Genomic DNA, 22,987 nt, shown 5'->3' with positions numbered 1-22,987 from the left:
TACGTATTGGTGTAGCGTTGCACTCCTGTAACACTGTTGGACTAATTATGGAAAAAAATCAATACAGCAGATATCCCCTTTTTTCCTGAAGTTCTTCTTCCGAAACATGCCGCCTACATTACCCACAATGCAACTTAGGCACAGAGTGTCACTGGAATTTATCAGATTACATGCTGCTTCCTCTTCCTTAATCAGTATCTCATCAGCAGAAAACTATTTTGGTGTAACTGTAATGTTTTTGTCCTCAGAATCCTTGCCCTGAACCTGGCGCTTCTTTCCTCTCAAAAATATCATTCTGGTGGATCTCCAGGTAAGCAGGCAGTTAATATCCCAGTGGTGTGGATGTGGTGTTGATATTTGTGTGTGTCAACAGACAGTGCAGTCTAATAAAGACTTTAGGCATGAGAAAGTTAAAACTCTGCTCTTTCCATCCTCCAACTGTCTTTTTCTCATTGAAAATCTTTGGAAGATTAAAATAAGTAGTAGTACATGTGTAATTAACTTGTATCAGTTTTGAATATTAAAGGTTCAAGTTAAGTTCCCTCTTTGTGATAGAAGTCAAAATTTAATTTGCATATATAATCCTTTAAAAAGAGTGGTCACAGTCAGGAGAGTTTTCTCACAGAGGAGCCGAGGCTTGTGGGATTTTTATTTTTTATTCCCAAAGTGTAATAGTTGTTGAAACAGACAGTAGGTTTTGCTGAAAGTGATACAAAAGCTTTTGAATTCATTGGAACATTGTTGTGCAGTAGGGCCTGGTGAAAATGGCCTTAAAATATTAACATTGCAACAATATCGTGGGGATGACCATTAGTACTTTCACAAAATATTAATACAATGAGATTTTTGATAATTAATCACCAGTAATGTGGATACAGTATTAGAGTACAGTCTGGTAAGTTCAGAAATTGACATCACTTTGCTGTAATGCAGCCTAGAAAGACAGGAAAAGACAACACTTAAGTCATCGTATAACCATATCCAACCTTATGTAATATATGTTCATAAGTAATCTCATATCAAATAAATGATATATATTGTATATATGTCTGAGCCCTATTGTGCAGATTGTTTACTTCCACCTTTTCCCCCTAGATTTTTCTGTATGCTTTCTTCACTAAACGATTCTGCAGGCAAGGTATTATTCAGCTATACAGCTAGCTTAACATTATATTCTCCAGCATTGCATCCTTCAAGGAACAGACTGGCTGTTCTGTTTGGCAGGACCAAATGAAGGAAAGTATTTTATTTGTAAAACTACAAAAAAGAGTATATTTGTAAATACTGAATACTATCTCTAGTGCTGTATCATAGGCAACTGGACTTGTTTCAGTTTGTTGAAGATGTTTCACCTCTCATCCAAGAGGCTTCTTCACCTCTAACTAACTGGAGGGAAGTTGGCAGGCTTTTTAAACTCTGTGTGGGAGTGTCGTTACAGGGTCATTAAGGAGGAGTGGCCTAAGACATTACTTATCACCCACCTACAATGCAGTTCTGAGGTCTCTCCCCAGACAACTTGAAAACCATTCACACCTGGGCTAACCTAGCCCTAGCAACCCACATGAAGGCCGGTTGGACCAACGACCCACAATTGGCCCTAACGACTCTGAAACTCGGGGCTCACACGTGTCTTTAACGACTCTGTAAGAACACTCCCACACAGAGTTTAAAAGCCTGCGACTCCCCTCCAGTTAGTTAGAACTGAAGAAGCCTCTTGGATGAGAGGTGAAACGTCTGTATTGCCTGCGATACAGCACTTAGAATTACCATGACCTGGATGAGAACATGATCTCCAGCATTGTTTACTTGGGTGGTGGGTGTCAAGTGGTTTCCACATGAATGCAAGGAATGTTATTCCCCTTTGCCTGTCAGGGGTTTTAATGTGTGGCTGATCAGTGTATATGTAGTTGACTACAAACCAACCATCATCAAAAACAATGTAATCAAACTCAAAAATGTTTACTTAAACACGTTAATATAATTATAAATAGTGGATGACTGGATGAAGCCATTTTTGGGGACTGACATGACACATGACACTTTCCAATTGGAGCAGGTCTAGACCATGTCCTTTAATTGATTAATTTACAAAGAACCAACATTTCCCCCATTAGCAAGCACTTGGTGACGGTGGATAACTACGTTAAGAGGATTGCTGCACTGTGATGCTCCCTCTAGGAGCCTATGGGGAAAAAATAACTAATAAATGATTACCACTTCCCATTATTCTGCATATTTACCATAGGCTCACTTCCTCTTCAATGCAGCTATTTGCAATCGCCACTAGGTGTTACTAAAGAACATACAAAGGAAACGAATGCACCAATTCAACTAGTCTATTTATTTTTTATTTTTGTTGTATTCTATTTTTACAAACAAAGCTGTCCTGTCTTATTAGTGGAAAAAAACATGGTGAATATTTTCCTAAACCAGGATAGAGAGGAGTACGCTGGCATTTGTGACCTTTGGCCTTATGATATTCCTTTCCTTTGGCCAGTCATGACCCTTCTGTGTGTGTCTCAGATTGCACTTCTAAATCTTTTGTGTTCTATCACTGGGCTTAAGTGCTTCTCCTCCTCCTCCTCCTCCTATCTTGTCTTCATCAGGATGATGCTGACGGGCTATAAGCGTCCTCTGGAGGAAAAGGACCTGTGGTCTCTGAACCCTGACGACTGCTCCCAAAGAGTGGTTCCACAGCTGGTGTGTCGCTGGAACACAGAGTGCCAAAAGGTCAAGAGGTCAGGAGCTCAGTACAGCAGAGAATGATTACTGCAAGAAAACCTACAGAGATATTAAACGGTAGCCCTTTTCACACAGAGATTCTGCATTATCCCCGCAGCGAAGGCTCACCATTTCCTTTGGTTGTTCACACTGTACCAAGCAGCTCCGGTGCTCCAGTGTGTCAATTCATACAGCATGCCAGCGCTGCGGTTCCAAAAGAGGCGTGACGGTACACGTCATGACTTTGAGATCTTTTTTTCTTTTTCAACGTGTTTCCCGGTGTCCTCCTGTTAATGTAAACATGTACCTGCTGACTGTTTATAATCATATGGATGCTGTTCATCAGTTAAGTCTTTTGCTCTAAATTACATAATTACATAATCTCCATCAGTAAACAGGACCCTGTCTGACTCTCTCACTCGCGGGGAGGGAGGCTGTTTTCTGGGGGAAAGTTCACTGAAGTCTCGGTTGGGAGGGCTGACCGTCACCATGAGACAGTAACTACAACAACACAATAGTGAAGGAGACAAACACTTAGTGAGTTAAAGTTTTTTGCCGGGGACAGACGCTGTTTTTTGGGCAGAAATGTGACGAAGAGTCAGTAGGACAGACAGGAGGACAGACAGGAGGACAGACAGGATGACAGACAGGAGGACAGACAGGAGGACAGACAGGATGACAGACAGGAGGACAGACAGGAGGACAGACAGGATGACAGACAGGATGACAGACAGGAGGACAGACAGGATGACAGACACTTCTCCACGTATAACTGCAGTATTTCTTTCCTCATTTAAGTTGCCAAAGACACTACCAGTTACTACGTTACTGTTGTTTGGTCCTGTAACGTTGCTTTGTGGGACATTTATTATTATTTATTTTATTTGTTGAGTGAAGGATCTGTTTAGCTGTCAGACTGTGAACACCATCAGACCGACACACCCCTGATCCGTGCCTCCAGCTTATCCATTCACACAGACGCCGGCTCGCCTCTGCTGCGGCTCTGATACTACCTCCGGAGGTGCATCAAAGCCTCAGCAAAACTGTCCCCCCTCTCTGCATCTGAAACTTTCACACAGAGGAGGATGCGGAGAATCGGCGCGTGATTCCCACACTCAAAGGGCAGTGTGAATGGGGCTACTGTTACCTTGGTAAAACTGCACCTACTGGATGCCCACCAGATTTGATGCATGTGGGAACAGCAATATTTTACTTTCCTTTGGTGCAGTATAGCTACGTGTAAATGACTATCAGATACAAAGAAGAAACAAAAACTATTCGGTTTCAGAGGGCCACTTATGGTGGAATAGATTACCTAAATCATTTCTGACTCTCCTCTCAATAAACTTTTCTTTATTTAGAATGTGTAATGGAAGCAGTCTGCATTTCCTTCCATTATCTCTTCCCAGGACGGAGAAGAAAACGTTATATTCCCTCAAACGGGTCCCGCAAAGTGAGAGCAAAGAGGGCCGAGCGGTGGAAGAGGCTGAAATCTTGCTTGTAAAAACTCCCCATAAAACAAAGGAGCCATCCTTGTTCTGGGCACTGTGTCTGACCTTTGGGCCCTACTTCTTCATCTCCTGCCTCTATAAGATCATCCAGGACATACTCATGTTCGTTGGGCCAGAGATCCTCCGGTGAGAAACCTCAGTTTTTCTGAAACATGCTGTGCTGCTAGAAAGTTTGTGAACCCTATACATGATCAGATGTGATCCATCAAGTTCTAAAAGTAGATAAAGATTATCCAGTTAAACAAATATACAGAAAAGGTTATACTTAATCATTTATCTATTATGCAAAATGATCCAACACTTATTGTCTTTGTTGAAAAAGTGTTAAGGATTGGTGTGTTATACTCTAGGAGGTCACAGAGAACCCCAGGATAACATCTCAGCATCAACAGACCTCTCTTGCGATAACTAATGTCAGTGTTCATGAGTCCTCCATCAGACACACACGCTGAACAAGAATTGTGTTTAGTATGGGTAGCAAGTAGGAAGCAACTACTCTCCAAGAACACTGCTGCCCATCTAAAGTTTGCTTTAGGAGGCCACGTAAATGAACCAGAGGGTTGTTGGAAAAATGTTCTGCAGACGGATGAGTCCAAATGAGAACTTTCTGGTTTATACTGGTTATTTTTGTGTTTGGCAAGTCCAACGCATGGGGCTACCATGCGTTGGACTTACAACGTATGGTTGTTACCCAACGGTCCCAGAGGCCCTTCAGGTTCAGTAATAAAGAAACTGTTGCTCATCTTCATTAGTCAATGTAAGTTTAAAAAGTTTTAATAAAAAGACATCTGAGGTAATGTACTTATGTCTTGTTTATTAAGACATTAGTTACAAATGTGTTTCCACTGAGATTATTCCACAAGGTACTTTTTTACCTGTTGACCATCATCCTCCGTCCTGGAGTGAAAGGCTAACAAACAACAGTGTGTTGGTGACTTAATTATGGCTTAGTTAAAATATGTCCATGATGTTCACTTTCTTTACTCGGACCTTTTCAGGCTCCTGATCCGCTTCATCAACGACACCAGTGTCCCCGCGTGGCAAGGCTTCTTCTACACCGCTCTGCTCTTTATAAGTACCTGTGTGCAGTCACTCATCCTCCAGAGGTACTTTCATGTCTGCTTTGTCTCAGGCATGCGTCTGCGCACCGCCATTATTGGAGCTGTCTACAGAAAGGTACAGGCAAATTTGAATACAACTTAAAAGTGACTTTTACAATTTCTCCCTCTCTGCTAATTATAAAGGCTACAGAAATACAATAAACAGAAAATATTAAAAGGCACAGACTCAATAACAAACAATCAAGTGGATGAGTATTATTAAAACCAGATAAAGCTCTCTCATTCCTCTGTTTTCACCCTGAAGAGATTGATTCTTGATTGATTGAGCGATTAAGAGTGGAAACAATCATTTAAACTTTATTAAAGTTAGAGTCACATAATTTGAATTTGTGGTTTAATTGTACTCATGGTCAGTTGTGTGCATGCTTTGGCTCTAACCTTTATAGGGACTTTTCCTCTGGATCTGCTCTTTCAGGCCTTGGTTATAAGCAGCGCAGCACGCCGTACCTCCACAGTGGGAGAGATTGTGAATCTAATGTCGGTGGACGCTCAGCGCTTCATGGACCTCATCACTTACATCAACATGATATGGTCTGCCCCTTTGCAGGTGGTGCTGGCCCTCTACTTTCTCTGGCAGGTAGGATAACAGCAATTATCAACTATGAAACAGGTCCAAGATCACTATAATAACCAACAAACCCTGCAGTGCGCCAGGTTGATGGTGAGCTGCATTTAACTATATATGATTGTCAACCTGTGCAGGAGCGACTAACAACAAATGAGATTTTCAACTACAAGCACTTAGTGGTCACACAAAAAGTGTGGTGCACTCACTTCTCTGAGCAGTGCTGCTGCATACCTTTCTCCTCAGTGAGACAATTTAAAAAGATGGTGGTGCTTGGATAAAAAACTCTATATGGACAGAAGGCCTTAGGACACTATTTGATCAAATAGTATGAACTCGCTGCTAACTTTCAATACTTGACAGTTGATGCTATGAACACAATTTTGTTGGTATTAAAACATCAGTCTGCATTTGTTTCAACTGTATAAGCTGTATATGTATGTACTGTGGGTATGACGTTCAGTAATGTATGTAACAAAGCCTCTTACCAAGTCAATCATGAAAAAGCAATCTGCTGTAAAACAAAACTATAAGCAAAACAACTGTGAAACATATTGGAATTATGTGTGTGGGATGATGTTCCACTTCCGAGTAGTAGCGGACATGGTGGAACTGCCTCCTTAATTTGTTTTTATTGTTGTTGTTTTTTTTTTATCTGTTTCTGTGCAGAACCTGGGTCCATCCGTGTTAGCTGGGGTGGCTGTGATGGTTCTGATGGTTCCTGTTAATGCTGTCATCGCCATGAAAACCAAAACCTACCAGGTGGGACCTCAACACAGACAAACATTGTCATGACTGGGTCAACTTCTTGGCCTTTCCCGGCCTTTTCAGTGATCAGACCTGTGCATTGCGTTAGGTAATGTGTGCAGTGACAATAAGGACATATCCAATAGAACACTTTCATTTTCATTCATGCACAGATGGAACACACACAGAGGTCCTACTGAAACAAGTCGCTAGCACTGAGGATCCACAGTTAACCTCATGTTACTATGTAGCATTGTGCAGTTTGTATTTGTTTCTGTAAATATTTTGTGCATGTGTGTGTTGAGCAGGTTGCTCAGATGAAGAGTAAGGACAATCGCATTAAGCTGATGAATGAGATGCTCAATGGCATCAAAGTGCTGAAGCTGTACGCCTGGGAGCTGGCCTTCAAAGACAAGGTGTCAGAAATCCGTGAGAGTGAGCTGCAGGTCCTGAAGAAAGCCGCCTATCTGGCTGCAGTATCCACCTTCACCTGGGTCTGTGCACCTTTCTTGGTGAGTCCAGCACAGTAGGACAGATATGGATCACAATGAACAAATTAAGTGCATAGTTTTCTTTCAAAATAACATAGGACCTCATCAACAGAACATAGAATCATGTTCAGCTTGTACAAACACAAGCTAGCACCAGCATCTATACAGATGATGATGACAATGACAAATGACAAGTGTCACAGAGTGTTTAAAAAAATAAGCTGCACTTAATTTGTAGGGAAACTTCACTTAATTATCTCAGTTTCTGCGAGTAAAAACATGTTGTCAGAGCATATTTTCATAATTAATGAATCAATCAAATCAACTGTAATCCCATTAAGATCTATTTGCCTCTGTGTGACCTTTCTCCCTCCTGCTGGCTCCCTGTACAGGTTGCCCTGTCCACTTTTACTGTGTATGTGCTGATCGACGAACATAATGTACTTGATGCCCAGAAGGCCTTCGTATCACTGGCGCTCTTCAACATCCTCCGTTTTCCTCTTAACATGCTGCCAATGGTCATCAGCAGTATGGTGCAGGTTAGTGTGCCTCTATTCGCATGCTGAGAACTCAGTCACCATCAGTTGTCTCCATTTTTCCACTGGATTGCATTGCATATCATGTTTTGTTCTTGGAGGGTGTATGTTTAAATTGTGTTTACAGCAGGTATATTCCACAGTGTAGTTGTTTCACATTATAATTTTAAAGGTCTAGGAAACATCAACTCTATCTCTACCGTCTTCAGGCCAGTGTATCCTTGAAGCGGCTAAGAGTGTTTCTGTCACACGAGGAGCTGCAGGAAGATAGTGTGGAGCACAAAGCAGTAGCAAGCTGTGAGTCGTCTTCTCTTCTTCTGCTTTTCTTTACAATTGCTTAGTGTTATGCACTCCCTTCTTTCAGAATTGTACTTTCCCACATATCTTGTAGCTCCTCTTTCCTGTATTTTCTCTGTATGAAGGTATTTCACATATAGTATATTAATACGTGTCTTTTTTTTCTTTCCCCTAGCCCCATATAGTATCTCCATAGTGGATGGAGTTTTCAGCTGGTCCAGAACTGAATCACCAACACTCAAAAAGTATGCGTTGTCTTTCCTAAGGATGCTTCAGTGCATTAATAGTTTTTCTGTTTCTGTTTTTGTTATTTGAGTAAAAAAAATCCCACAGCATGGAAAACCAGCCAGGTATCATATTGTCCTGGTGCAAGTCCTTAACCTATTTTTTTTTCCTCATAATGTTTTCTCGATGAGAAAGCAGACCCGATGAGATTCATTAGATGTGTGTCTTTTTAACGTCACTATTTATCAACTTATATATAACATATATATTTATCAGTATGTAATTATTTTTTCTAAGAAATTAACCTTTTTTAAGAAAGTGAACGTGTCTCTGTGTGTCTACAGGCTTAATGTGTCTATCCCAGAAGGCTCTCTGGTGGCCATAGTGGGACACGTGGGTTCAGGAAAGTCCTCGCTGCTCTCTGCCCTGCTCGGAGAGATGGACAAACTAGAAGGAACTGTGGCTGTCAAGGTGGCTGCTCTTGCTCTCTCACATAAATACACTGACACATTGAGACCCTCATTCAGATGTGTGCACTGAAAGCTGTCCGTCTGCTGCGTCTTCAACCTGGAATACTGCCGTGAGATTTTCAGGGCTTAAAGTAGCACAGGTCCTGAAAGTACAGAAGCCCATTGGTGTAATTATTCTTTTAATGCCGACATTTTTCGAGACAACAAGATAATTTATCATGAGAAAAGGACTTCATAAGATTCATAAGAGTGGAACATGACATACAGACACTGCTGTGTGGGGTGGGGTTGGGGGTTTCAAAGCAAACCATATGACCTTTTTAAGAACATTTGCCATTTGAAGGTTTTACCTGTTATTAATTTGGGGATAGTTGCAACAATAGTATTATTATATAGTGCTTGTTTCCACTAGGACCTTTTAGAGTGAGACACTTGTGAGGGGTAGTTGGCTAGAGAGTTCCTTATCCCATGCATAGACATATATTCGTAGATAATAATAATAATAATAATAATAATAATAATAATAATCTGAGCAAATTCAGTAGGGCCTCGCACGAGATTCATACTCGGGCCCTAATTAGGCAAGAAGCTTTTCACAGAATTTACAGAAACACCAACATGTAGAGAGAACACTCTGCATGTTAATTTAGCACTATTTTGAAACCAATTCTAGTCTTGTGAAAGAATAGCTATAGTGACATTTTAGTCTCTTTTCCATTGTGCAGGTTTTGATTTCCAGTTTCCAAACATTCAGAGGCTACTACTTTACCATTTTTTAATGTCTACAGTTACCATGCCAAAAGGTGTTCAAGAGGTACTGTTTAGCTTGTAATACCAGACAGTATTGCAACAGACTGAGTCTCTGCAGTGTATCATGTTGTTGTTTTGGACTGTCTACCTGTTCACTCCACTGCAGAGCAGCGTCATCATTCAGAAGCTGAATCACTCTCTTGTTAACTAAGATATTGTTCACTTTTTTGGTTCAGTTCAAGATAAGAAGCTAAACATCTGATTGCATTTTTTTAGAGAGCATCTATTAAAAGATTGAGATCATTACCTGTTGTTGTGGTTTGTTTCACCTGCTATGTTGCTTCTAGGGATTGGTGGCCTACGTTCCCCAGCAGGCCTGGATCCAAAATTCCACACTGAAGGACAACATAATGTTTGGTCAGGAAAGGAGAGAGGCCTGGTACCGGTGTGTGGTGGAAGCATGTGCCCTTCAGCCTGACCTGGAGATCCTTCCTGCTGGAGATGAGACCGAGATTGGAGAGAAGGTATCAACTCAGGAATACATAGTCCGTTTATCTGCATAGTACAACCCTGATTTGAAACCAGTTTGGACACTGTGTAAAACGGCAATACAAACTGAATAAAGTGAACTTTGCCCTAACCTTGCTTGTGAACAACTGAGCCTTTGGAGGATGCCCCTTTCATACCCAAACGTGATACTATCACCTGTTACCAATGAACCTGTTTACTTGTGTTCCAAACAGGTGTTTTTGGCGCATTCTGCAACTTTCCAAGTCTTGTGTTGGCCCCAGTCCGAACTCGCTTGAAACGTGTTGCTGGAATCAAATTCAGCATAAGCATATATTTACAAAAATCAATGAAGTTCATGAGGTGAATTTTAGATATATGTTCTGGCTTTGTTTTGTTTTCAGTAGAGTATATGTCAAAAATGATTAGAACATTATCACATTCAGTTTTATTTATGTTTTACACAGCATCCCAACTTTCATGGATCAGGGTTGTAGTGCAAATGTAGGGTATTTTCTCTAAGTTGTCTGCATTTAAATCACTTACATCAGTGGGAACACTGGAACACTGCCATCAAGAGGATTAGTGGTTTTATTTCATAGGTAGATATCTATACTATGTTGATTTCTAGGTTGTTGTTCTTTTTTTCAATCTTTTTCTGATCCCTTTGTTTGGGTTTAGGAAAATTTTAAGGTCAGGCTTGTAATGACTAGGGCTGGGTACCGAACTTAGGTTCTTTTATGGCACCGACCGAAATGCTTCTGTAGTACCGAGTATCAAAATATGCCTAGTCTTTCGGTGCCAAGTTTCGGTTCCCAGAGGTTAATCACGGGATCAAGATCTGATAATGCTGCCAATGATTGGCTGTAACGTTACACGTGATTGCAGCATGCAGGAAGTGTTTGACTGCAAGACGAGCAGTCCGACCATCCTCCTCTCAGCACTTAAGTCCGCCTGTGCAGGGCTCTATACTGCGAGTATTTGCCCCTTAAAAAATGTACGTGCGAACCGGGAAAATGATTTTGGCGTACAGTGTGCGAGCAAAGGTCACAAGTTACCATCACAACCACAAGTTACCAGCCCTTTTCACACAGATGCTGCATTATCACCGCAGCGGCGGTTCGACAATTCTCCGCCGTTGGTTGTTCACACAGAGCCGAGCAGCTCCGGCGTGAAAGACGAACCAGAGTATAATTCACACAGAAAGCCGGCGCCTCGGTAGGGAGGGTTGACAAACAGTTGGTGAGTTTAAGTTTTTTGACGGGGACAGACGCTGTTTTTCGGCCAGAAATGTGACGAAGAGTCGGTCGGACAGACAGGAGGACAGAGGCTTTTCCTCATATAAGTTGCCAAAGACAATCTTTGTTTTGCAAATACTGCAGGGGCCAGAAGCTGAAAAAAAATGTTTTGTGTTGCCTGCAATGAAAAAAATCAAATCAAACACTGTAAATCTGTTGAAAAACAGCTGAAAAATAAAACTCAAGATTTGTACTGTAATGTGTTATGTAATATTCTTTGTGTTAGAATTAATATTATAAAATTGGTATCGAAAAAAGTATCATTCAGGAACCGGTATCGAAGTGAAGGTATCGGTATTAGTACCGCTATCGAACATTTTTGATTGATACCCAGCCCTAGTAATGACTTGGTTTGTCGCATACTAGATGATTTCATCTTGTTCCCTGTGTCTGGACAAAATATAAATCTTCATTCCTTACCTCAATACTCAGATTTTAACAGTCATCGATCTCTTAAGTAATTACTCACAAACATTAACTTTTAACATTAGAATAAATATGTAGAAATGTAGTTTGCTTGCTTCCACCCATGGTAGTCTGTCTCGGCTCCTCATGCTTGGAGGGTTTGCTGGTGTCTATGGTCTTCTGGCCTTTGGCCTAAGCTACAGAAGGAGGGACTGTTTGGACAAACTTGTGGATTATGCTCCGTATGATCTCTTTTCTCTTTTAGAGAACTTCATGAAAAGCTGATGCAATACATAAAGCATACATAGACATTACACAAGGCACAAAAGACTTAAACTGATAATCTAACGCTTGTTGTGTTTCTATCTCCGTCTGTCTCTCCTCTGTACAGGGAGTGAATCTGTCTGGAGGTCAGAAGCAGAGGGTGAGCCTGGCCAGGGCCATTTATTGTGATCGTGATGTATATCTACTGGATGATCCGCTGTCTGCCGTTGACGCTCATGTAGGAAAACACATCTTTGATCAAGTCATCGGCCCGCACAGTATGCTGAAAGACAAGGTGTGTATAATTTTAGATTTAACCAACAACTCCCCCACCGCATGCGCCGGCAGATAATCTGTGCAGCGGTCTACGTTAGAGCTCAGAAATGTGTGTGTTTTTGCTGACAGAAGGAGGACGTGGGCAAAGTGCTCGGGTGGACTTGAGTCACTGTCCTAAGTCCCCTTTTTTAGTATTGGCTCTGCTCACTTGGAACCTCATCAGAGGGGTAGTGAAAACAGGATGGAGTGGAGTGATTCTGTTGGTACCATTCGCAACGTTTGTGAAAATGTTAAGAGGAGGAGTCACCAGAGGAAACTGAAATGATTCCAGTCATAAAATCTGCTTTCAGACTGCATTTTTGATCAAAGCAGCACATAAATCAAACTGTACCAGTTGATATCAGGGAACTACGGAAGAGTATTAAGACCAGGGGTCAGACAAAAAATGAGGAGGAATTTTTTTTTTTCATTATGCAGTTCAAGAAAAAAGTAGCAATGTCGAGAATAAAGGTGAAATACAATACAATGCAACATGTCCCCTCAAAATCGCACGCAGGTGTAACCATCAATATCCTTGCACTTGTCCATTACCCGCTATTTTAGCTTGTTTTTTTGAGCCTCTTCCAAGCTAGTGTGGGTTTTCCTTTTGAACAGACGCAGTTTTCAGCACGATTTCTTGAAAGTCCTAATACTGACAACTACACTGTGTTTTATGAGCTAAAAGAGAAATAATTTCTTTGTTACTGAAGCCGATTCTGAAGTAGAGTTTAAACGGTTTAAAAAGGTGTTTTGTTGAGGCAGTCATAATTGTGTTTGATGTAGTCTCAAAAGGTCGAATTCTTGAAATGTCACTTTATTCTCGACATTTCACCTTTATTCACAAAATCGTATTTCAACTTTATTCTCGACATTTCAAATTTTTTCTCAACATTTAAAATGTTTTTCTTGAAGTGCATAAAGGAAAAAGAAACTTCCTTCTCTATTTTTTTTTCTCATCCCTGGACCTAATACTCTTCCATAGAGAACTCACCACATACAGGTCCTTATTTTAGACAGCTGTGATGGCCTCAGGGTTGGTCCTGCTCTGTCCTCTGTTGGCTGTGACTTTCCTTGATTTCAGGAAGTTGATGGGTGGAGCTGGGTCCTCATCAGTGATGCAACACACCTGAGCAGGCTGGGCTCAGGTGGCTATAAATCAGACCTGCAGGATCCTCTCACTCTCTTGCCCTGACCTGCCGACTGACATTATTACGGATGCAGGCACACCGCTCAGACGAGCAGTCTGGTGAGACGCAGGAGAACCCTAGGCAGGAAGCACACCATAGTCCTAGAGATCTCTTGGTGCATGCAATCCCCCAAGAGCACACAAGGAGAACCTCAACTGCCGCCCCAGAAAGCCCACCCCAGCCAACAAAGGAAAGACTCAAGTGGCCTAAGATGTGTGAGACCAAAGAGTGGTCCATGTTTGATGAAGATCTGGACAAGGTGCTGGAAGCGGCGCAAGCAGGATCAGCAGAAAGAAAGGTGGATTCACTGACAGCCATCACCTATAACTTAGAAAAGAATGGTTTGGAGCAGTGCCAAGGAAAGAGAAGAAAGCCAGACAAGAAAATCAGGAGAACAGAAGAGAAAGGAAGATCAAGCAACTTAGGAAGGAGATCAAAGCCCTGAGGAAGCAATTCAATCTGGCAAGCACGGAAGAAAAGGAAGGAATAAAAGAACTGACAGCCAGCCATCGTGAGCAGCTGATCAGAGCAAGAAGGGCTGAGAGGTTGAGACAGAGGCGGAAAAAACGGGAAGCTGCAAGAGCCCAGTTTATAAAAGACCCCTACCGCTTCACCAAAGCACTTTTGGGAGAGGCAAGGTCTGGGACTCTGACAAGTTCCAAGGAAGAGGTGGAGGAGTTTGTGGAAGAGACTTTCAGTGACCCTTCAAGAAATGTTGCCCTGGCAGAAGATCACGGGCTTGGCACCATCAATCTACCGACAACATCCCTGAGCACAGATTTTCCATCACGGAGAGAGGTTCAAGAGGTCTTCAAGCATGCTAGATCATCTTCTGCGCCAGGTCCCAGCGGTATACCCTACAAAGTATACAAGAAATGCCCCGGGCTCCTCCGAAGGGTGTGGAAGCTGATGCGAGTAATCTGGTCCAAAGGTACCGTTCCAACAAGCTGGAGAAGGGCAGAAGGATGCTTTGTGCCAAAAGAGCGGGGATCCTCACAGATCAACCAGTTTCTAACCATTTCCCTGCTCAGTGTGGAGGGGAAAATCTTATTTTCCGTGCTTGCCAGAAGAATGAGCACCTACATGACCCAGAATGGATACATTGACACCTCTATCCAGAAGGGTGCGATCGAAGGGTTCTCTGGGTGCTTGGAACACACAGGGGTCATCAGCCAACTTATCCAAGAAGCAAAGGAGAAGAAAGGCAACCTAACAGTAGCCTGGCTTGATTTTGCTAACGCAAATGGGTCTATTCCCCATAACTTGATCCAAGTGGCTATGGACCATTACCACATCCCACGTCACATCCAGGGTATGATCACCGATTACTTGGGAGACATCAAGCTACGATTCCAGTCAGCCATGTTTACAACAAAGTGGCAGCCAATGGAGAAGGGAATAGTAACCAGGTGGACCATCTCTCCCATCTTGTTCGCCATGGGAATGAACCTGATCATCACTGCAGTGAGTATAAAGTCAAGAGGACCGAAGACTGCTGCAGGAAGTCAACAGCCAGCAATCAGGGCATTCATGGATGACCTTACCGTCATAACACCAACTCATGTGCAGGCAAGATGGGTCCTGGCATAACTAGATCGTATGGCCACTTGGGCGAAAATGATCTTAAAGCCCAAGAAATCAAGATGTCTGGTGATTCAAAAGGGAAAAACAACAGAGAGGTTCAAGCTGTGTGTTCAAGGGGAAGAGATCCCGAAAATCCAGGGGAACACTATTAAATGCCTTGGGAAATGGTACGATGATTCCCTGTCGGACAAGAACAGCATTTCCAGCACTGAAAAACAAGTTGACGAATGGTTGAACAAAATTGACAAGTCTGGCCTGCCTGGGAAATATAAGTGCTGGATCTACCAACATGGCCTACTCCAACGACTTATGTGGCTGCTCACTATCTACGAAGTGCCAATAACATCAGTTGAAGGGATGGAGAGAAAGTTCAGCAAGCACCTTCGAAGATGGTTGGGAATACCCCCAAGCTTTACATCAGTGGGGCTCTACATAAGGTCAGGTCAGCTTCAGCTCCCCCTGTCCTCTGTTGTTGAGGAGTTTAAGGTTGCCAAGTGCAGACTTTCCCTCACATATAGGGATTCAGAAGACCAACTCACAAGGGAAGCAGGAATACGGACAAGATCGGGCAGGAAGTGGGCGGCCAGCACGGCAATTAACCAGGCAGAAGCTTCTCTGAGGACCAAGGACATCATTGGAAACCCTTGCACTGAAAGGCAGGGTCTAGGAACATCCCACTTCCAGGAATGGTCAAAGTCCACTCCCAGGGAAAAGAGGACCTTGATCCAGGAGGAAGTTAGGAGCCTTGAGGAAGAAGGAAGAAGAGCCAAATCCATCGAGCTCGGAACTCAAGGTGCCTGGACAAGGTGGAACCTTCCCAAAAGGGCAATCACATGGAGTGAGATGTGGCGGCTGGAGCCGTTCCGTATCTCCTTTATGCTCAGAGCAGTGTATGACACCCTACCGACCCCAGGAATGGGAATTGGAGGTCGACTTGGGGAGGAAACTCCACCTCCCAGAGGTGGTACTGTCCATGACTCTGAGACCAGACGTTGTCATGTGGTCTCTGGAGGGGAAGAAGATCATCCTGGTGGAATTAACAGTCCCGTGGGAAGAGAACTGTGAGGAGGCGGCAGAGAGGAAGAAAGAGAAGTACCAACAACTTGTCCAAGACTGCTGGGAAAAGGGGTGGACAACATTGCTGATGACAGTGGAAGTGGGTTGTCGAGGATTCCCAGCCCAATCAGCATGGAATCTGTTGACAAAGATGGGATTGAAAGGCCACTTGAGGAAAACAGCCGTTCGGAGGCTGGGAGAAGCTCAAGAGAGAGCCTCCTGTTGGCTCTGGCACAAGAGAGAGGACCTTAGCTGGAAGCCTGGAGGAGGGGGGCAGTGACTTGGCCAATCACTGCTGACTCGCCAACTGGAGAGTGTTATGGTTAAGGGTCGAAACACTCATGCAAAACACACTTGCATTATTTACAGACTATGTGTGGTCTCCCTCTTTTGTCACATACTGTCGAGCCAGGTTGTGACACAGTTAGGAACATTACTTACAAACCATCAAATCTGTCAGCATTAGTTTGGATACCTTCATTAGTAACATATTAACGTTACTGTCATTACAGCTGTTACTGTTGTCCTATTTGTCCCATCTCCCTCTGCTCTCTCTGCTTTTATCTGTCCTTGCTTATATCTGTTTTTGGAAAGTTGTTCTGTAACTTGCGTGACATGTCTGTGACTGTTTGTTTTTTGCTTTGTTGCACCTGATTTGCTCTGCTTTTATTGCTGCTCATGTCTTTGTTTTGCATTCACTGTAGTTGATTGTAGTCGTGATTGTTGTTTGAACTTCCTGTGACCCAAACTGGGATATCTTTGGGATGTAAGAAACACAAAATGTTATTTCTTTTATGTTTCATAGCACGTCCTTTGTAGTGGACCTTAGGTAAATCTTTGGCAGAAAACAAACATTACAAGGCACCAATGGTATAGTGCATTTGCTCTGGTTTCCATTTCATTCTTTCTCATTTGATGATTATTGGAAACAAATATTAAACACATTGTGAAATTTGTTTTTATCATTTGTGATTTTAACAAACACATTGCTTCCTGTTTGTTTGGATTCAGCTCAATCTGCTGTCTTGTTTATTCAAGCTTGTCCCTAATGGATGAAACAAGCTCACTTGTATCTGTGTTCGGGTTGCCTGGTGAGGAGTTGTAGGCATCTAACCTCATTCATGTTGTTTACACCTGTACAGTTGTTGATGTCACTTGTGGGTCCTTAGTCCACCAGGCTATAATTTGAGAGTAGTTTTGAGTCACAAGTGTGAATGGGCGCCAGCAGCATGAACGCCCAAAAACACAGTGAGTGGAGTGTAACAAAATGTTTCACTTGTATTTACTCAGTTAAGCCATGTGTACCAGTAAAACATACCATATGGACAGGCCACACATCCTGGTTATTTATTGAAAATCCTTTTTTTTTCATACTTTCTACGCAAGCATCAGAAGAGAGATCTTCATTTACTGATTTTTTTTTAATGCCTAAACAAATAAACCAGTTCTCTTTGTTTTCATGACTGAATAAACAAACTGTCCCTAAACAACAGTGCAATTTCATACTGTTTTACTTTGTTTATATGTGGCGGACCCTGCCACCTTTCTAGCTTCAAACAGTGTTCTGGGGACCTTTTTTTCAAAAAAAATGGAAGGGGATGTCAGGAGAATATTTTAAGTGTCTAATAAGTGGTTTTTAGACCTTCTCCTCTGTTGACTGATGGTTGTGCCAGTTTGATGTAGATGGCCTCTCTCACTCCTCTATCAAACTATCGGTCTTGTGTGTATATTGCTATCCTTGGAGTAGTGTCTCTTGTACACACAAGCATGTAAAGTGAGTGCGTGTGCGTGCGTGTGTGTGTGTGTAGACTCGTGTGCTGGTGACCCATGGGCTGAGCTATCTGCCCCAGGCCGACCTGATCCTGGTCATGGTGGAGGGAGAGATCACAGAGATGGGCTCCTACCAGCAGCTCATGGACACAGATGGAGCCTTTGCTGAGTTTCTGCGAACATACACTGCTGTTGAGCACACTGACAACAATGGTGAGACACACTGTACGCACACTGCACTTCACAATGATTGTATATCTTGGCAAATTTTGAAAACTAACTATTACAACAAGGAGAGGTTTATGATTGCAGTGCCGAGAATGACCATGTCTGCTCCATGAACATTAAAGCCTCGTTTCCACTTAGCAGCTCGGTTCAGTGAAGTTCGTTACACATTAGAACTGTCATTTTGGGTTTCCATCATCAAAAGGTGTGAATGGTACCCAAAGCCAAGCTCCATGCTATGCTATTTTTCCCCCCCAAAGTATTTCCCAAACTCCTGAATAAACAACCACATGTCTGTGCTGTGCGTAGCGAGTGTGTGGTCAAGCAAGAAAAGGAGAGAGAGCGGCAGAAAAGAGACTAGGAATGTGAGCATAGTGTTACGATTAGTGGGTGTTTGTTGCAAGACCCAAAAGCGGACAACCAGACTGGGATAGGTTTAAAGGAATTTATTGAACAACTGTAGTGCAGACGGTAGGAGCTCGGTAGGAACACTTCAGGGGGAGACAGGTTTAGACATAGGCTGTGGGTCAGCTGGTGTGTTAGCAGGGCTCACTGCGACATCAGCTGTGGTAGGGAGACGACACGCTGGTGGAGTGAGACGCTGAAGGTCCAAGGTGTAGTCAAGGCCGGTGACAGAGGTGCGGGAGGCTGGGTGGCAGGGTGGCTTGTGGAGATGAGGCTTAGAGGTAACCAACACTGGAGAGGTCGAGGAGAAACAAGGTTAAGTCAGTGGAAGAGCAAAAATTCATGTAGGCAAAAGGTCGTAGACGGGACACCAGAGATTCAGCCATCTACCACGTTGTAGAGCCAAAAACAATCTTGTAACGAGAGTAGAGCAGACCAGGGAAACCACACCCAGCCTCTGAAACACACCTCTGAAAACACACAGGCAGAAAAACACACACCAAGCATAGAAAAAACCCACACAGAAATTCAAAATCATGACAGCAGAAGAAAAAGGTCATCTGTTATCAGTGTTGGGGAGACGTAAACTACATGTAGTTGAACTACATAGCTTAACTACAATTTGCTGTAACTTGCTGGTAGTTAAACTACATTCATATTTTGTGCTGTGTCAAGTATTTCAACTACTTTTTGGATCATTTTTTGTAGTTTAACTACTCAATTTACAAACTACAATTTTGGCCAATAACATGACATTTTTTTTTTATATAAAAAAAGACCTATATAATATAAATTTGATTTTATTTTTCTTTGAAAAAAGGCATGACACATGTCATGACATGCTAAGCCAACGCTGTCTCTGATGGCTTGCCCTGGCAGCACTCAAATGCTTCACAGAGTGGGTGGGTGCTAAATGGCACAAGCACGTCATGGACAACCCTCCCGCCACCCCCGATGCGCCCCCGAACGTGCCAGCCCAACCATGGCCATATTTGAGCATGTACATGTTGGATATAGATGAATCTTTAAACTTTGAGAGACTGCTCATGTGTCGTGTCAACAAGCGATTCTGCCCTGGCGTCTAGTTCTAGTGCCTAAGTGTTAGCGCCTCTGAAGTTCCTGTGATGTTGACCAAAAATGTCAGCTTTTGTTCTTTAAAAAATAAAACTTGACTTGAGAGGCATATTTCTGCTGGCATGTACATTTTTTGTAGGCTATTATATTTTGTTTCGTATACACCATATGTTGATTTATTTAACGCTGAGTCAAATGATTATTAGTTGCTAAAGCTACTTTTTTTAGCAGTAGTTTTGCAAACTACATTTCTCCAGGGGTAGAAATGTAGTTTGTTCAAACTACTGCCAGGCTGAACTACATGTAGTTTTACAAGCTACGCTTGCAAAGTAGCTTCCCCAACACTGTCTGTTATTTTGTCAGTCAGGCAGTAATGTACAGTACAGGTCACAGTGTGCCAGTTAATAAATGCAGCAGCTTCTCATGAGTTAAAACCGGTCTCCCCTTTTGTAATCCAACTACTGTAAAAGTAAAAGGGGTTGGCCCTGAACCCCGGACAGTAACAACCCTGTCTACCTTCAAGAGTACTGTCTCCGGTGGAAATGTGTAGGTACAGTTACCACGGATTACGTGCTATAGTGGAAACGCAGTTTTACTTGGTTTTGGATTTTCGTCGTTTGGTGAAATAGTTAAAGATTATCTTTAGGGATCAATCCTTTGTCTTGAAATGTTCACTTTTTTGTTTCCTTCCAACATTTAGAATCTGTATCAAAGAGTGTAACCAAAGGAATGGAGAATGGCAGCACTGCTGCTCTTGTTGGGTGAGTGATAATGGACAACAATGAAGCTCTATGGCGAAGAGAAGTAAGATAGATCAGCATTTGGATACACAGACAACACATATTATTTAGTAGTTGGTATTTAGTGGTAGTTATTCATTGTTGGTCTGGGTCTCCAAATGGGATTTGGTAACAATAACAATTATTTACAAAAATAGAAAACCTTAACTTAACACAGTAGAAATATCTTACTATGAAATAAAAATTTAATATTGCAGCCCGTGAGAGGTACGAAAAATGAGCTTTTTGCCAAAATATTAAATGACTGAGTCAAATCTTTTTTTTTATATATGACTGCAATGAATATTAACACTTTCCCGTAAAAAACAAAACAAAAGTGTTTTAAAGAAATTCAAATTTAGTGGTCACAACAAATTGAAAACTAGTAAAGATATGAATTTTTGAATATGAAAACATCATAATTCATTTAAATGATTTACTGTCATCAATTTGATTTCTGTGAACATTCTACAAACACTCTTTACCTGAATACATGCTCCAAGTTATCCTTAGGGATCCTTGGATGTTCAGGACATATTTCAACCCAGTCCTGTGAAAAATAAGCAGTTGGTGAGGCTTACAAAGAATCACAGAAATGATAAAATGTGGGTCAGAGGGCAACATTTCAAAATTCATAACCAATAAACTATTTGGATTACAGCTATAGGATTTAGGACACATGAATGGTATAGTTTTGATGTAATGTTATGTAATGAAAATCCTAGGTGACCCTTATATGACAGATCTGAACCACATATTCAATTCAAGAGAATTTGTGGCATTCACTAAATGTGTCATTCTTAGTATTCTCTCTGAGGTACAAATTAAATTAATGTAAGTAGACCTAACTACTTGTTCGTCTCCTGTGTGTTTCATTGTATTTTTCCATTTGTAAATTGCAGTCCGGATGTCAGCAGTGTTTCCAAACCGTCCCAGACGGGCAAGGAGAACCAGGTGCTGAACAAGAAGGCCAAGAACCCTGAGGTGGGCAAGCTGACAGAGGCTGACAAGGCCAGCACTGGACAGGTAGGTAGAGGCTCAGTATGCTCTGCAATATCGGAGCAAAGATTTCATCATCACAAATCTAGAATGTGTTGTTTCTAACCTCAACCTGAACCCACTTGGTCTCCTCTCCCTCCCCAGGTCAAGCTGTCTGTGTTCTGGGCCTATCTGAAAGCCATAGGAGTGCTCCTGTCATGCATTAGTCTGCTGCTGTTCCTCACACATCACCTGGTCTCCCTGTTCTCCAACTACTGGCTGAGCCTGTGGACCGATGACCCAGTGGTTAATGGAACTCAGCCTCACAGACAGATGAGACTCGGGGTGTATGGTGCTCTCGGTCTGTCCCAGGGTGAGGAGGGGTGAGGGGAGGGAGAAGCAGATACACAATAAAACAAACAAATTGAGCAAAAATAAAACTACACATTGACCCTAGAAGCCTAACGGAATGAGAGCTCTTGAAAAGAATTGGTCAGACACACCAATAAAACATGAGAGTTGTTTTTATGGTTTCTGTGTCATTCATTATAGTCACAGTCATTACAACAGATATTGAATCAGGAAACAAAAAATGCAAAATTATTACATCTGAGTTGAAGCTGGTATTTATCTTTTCATGCATATAGTTTGACAAACTGCAGTGTTGTGGTTATGCACTTTTAAGATGACTTGCTGTTGCATCAGATCAGCTGACACCACCAGAGAAGGGACATCCCTCCTCTGTAAAGCTTTGTCGCATTTCAATCTAGTGAATGTAGACATCACTTCAATTAAACAAAGACTTGAAAACAAAACTTCAGCATCATTGACTTGCAACATCTGCCCAACTTCAAATCAGTCATGTCATCCCCAAACTGAAAGATTAAATCTGATTAGATCTGATCAGTACTTGAATCGATTCCAATATGGCCTGTATTTCGTAAAGTCGATGCAAACACTATATTCAAGTCCACAAGCTGCCATTTATCGAGGACAATGGTCAGAACATGGACTCACTAATCTACGCCAACTCTTTCAGGATGGCAACCTTAAACCATTAAACAGCTAAGAGAGGAATTTGAGCCTCCTAACACAGAACTTTTCAGGTTCAGTTAAGGATCTTTTTAATGAAGCATAAAGAATGGGATAAAGTCTTGCACCCCACTCCAGTTGAAGAGTTCCTGATAAAATTACAAACACAGAATGGGAAACATTGATGAAAGGGCTTAAAAATATGTTTTACTCATATTGCTAAGAAGTTATTAAATGAATAATAATTGTGTGATTAAAAACCTGAGGATGTGTGAAACTTCATACATCACTGACAAATTTCTTTTGATTGATCTCATTGATAACTTTCTTGCAGGTGTGGCAGTCTTTGGTTACTCCATCGCCATGTCCATCGGGGGCATTCTGGCGTCCCGCAGTCTCCACCAGTCCATGCTCTATGACGTCCTGCGCTCGCCTATGTCCTTCTTTGAGCGAACCCCCAGCGGCAACCTGGTCAACCGCTTTGCCAAGGAGATAGACACCATCGACTCAGTGATTCCGAGCATTATTAAGATGTTCATGGGTTCAATGTTCAATGTTTTGGGTGCTTGTGTTGTCATCCTGATCGCCACACCACTGGTAGCTATCATCATTCCTGTCCTTGGTCTGCTCTACTTTTTTGTGCAGGTTAGTAGGAATTTGAGAAAAGAAAAACT

General features: G+C 42.2%; 1 protein-coding gene across 3 annotated transcripts in view; it reads left to right on the top strand.

The window, feature by feature from the left end:
* abcc1 (ATP binding cassette subfamily C member 1 (ABCC1 blood group)) overlaps positions 1–22,987 on the top strand; it is a 55,630-nt gene that overhangs the window by 17,542 nt on the left and 15,101 nt on the right. For 2 of the 3 annotated variants that reach the window (XM_084370670.1, XM_084370671.1), the window contains exons 6-23: positions 249–310; positions 2,607–2,738; positions 4,131–4,358; positions 5,231–5,408; positions 5,769–5,930; positions 6,588–6,680; positions 6,974–7,177; positions 7,549–7,695; positions 7,902–7,989; positions 8,165–8,234; positions 8,559–8,685; positions 9,782–9,958; positions 12,036–12,203; positions 17,859–18,033; positions 20,225–20,285; positions 21,206–21,329; positions 21,447–21,654; positions 22,648–22,958. In XM_084370670.1, the coding sequence (XP_084226796.1) occupies positions 249–310; positions 2,607–2,738; positions 4,131–4,358; positions 5,231–5,408; positions 5,769–5,930; positions 6,588–6,680; positions 6,974–7,177; positions 7,549–7,695; positions 7,902–7,989; positions 8,165–8,234; positions 8,559–8,685; positions 9,782–9,958; positions 12,036–12,203; positions 17,859–18,033; positions 20,225–20,285; positions 21,206–21,329; positions 21,447–21,654; positions 22,648–22,958 (2,715 nt within the window). Of the gene's footprint in view, positions 1–248; positions 311–2,606; positions 2,800–4,130; positions 4,359–5,230; positions 5,409–5,768; positions 5,931–6,587; positions 6,681–6,973; positions 7,178–7,548; positions 7,696–7,901; positions 7,990–8,164; positions 8,235–8,558; positions 8,686–9,781; positions 9,959–12,035; positions 12,204–17,858; positions 18,034–20,224; positions 20,286–21,205; positions 21,330–21,446; positions 21,655–22,647; positions 22,959–22,987 lie in introns of those variants that run through there. The other variant, XM_084370672.1, reaches the window with a different exon arrangement.

This window comes from Pagrus pagrus, assembly GCF_965226575.1.
Source record: "Pagrus pagrus genome assembly, chromosome: 13".
Classification (NCBI taxonomy): Eukaryota; Metazoa; Chordata; class Actinopteri; order Spariformes; family Sparidae; genus Pagrus; species Pagrus pagrus.
This window is presented reverse-complemented; position numbering and strand designations above follow the sequence as displayed.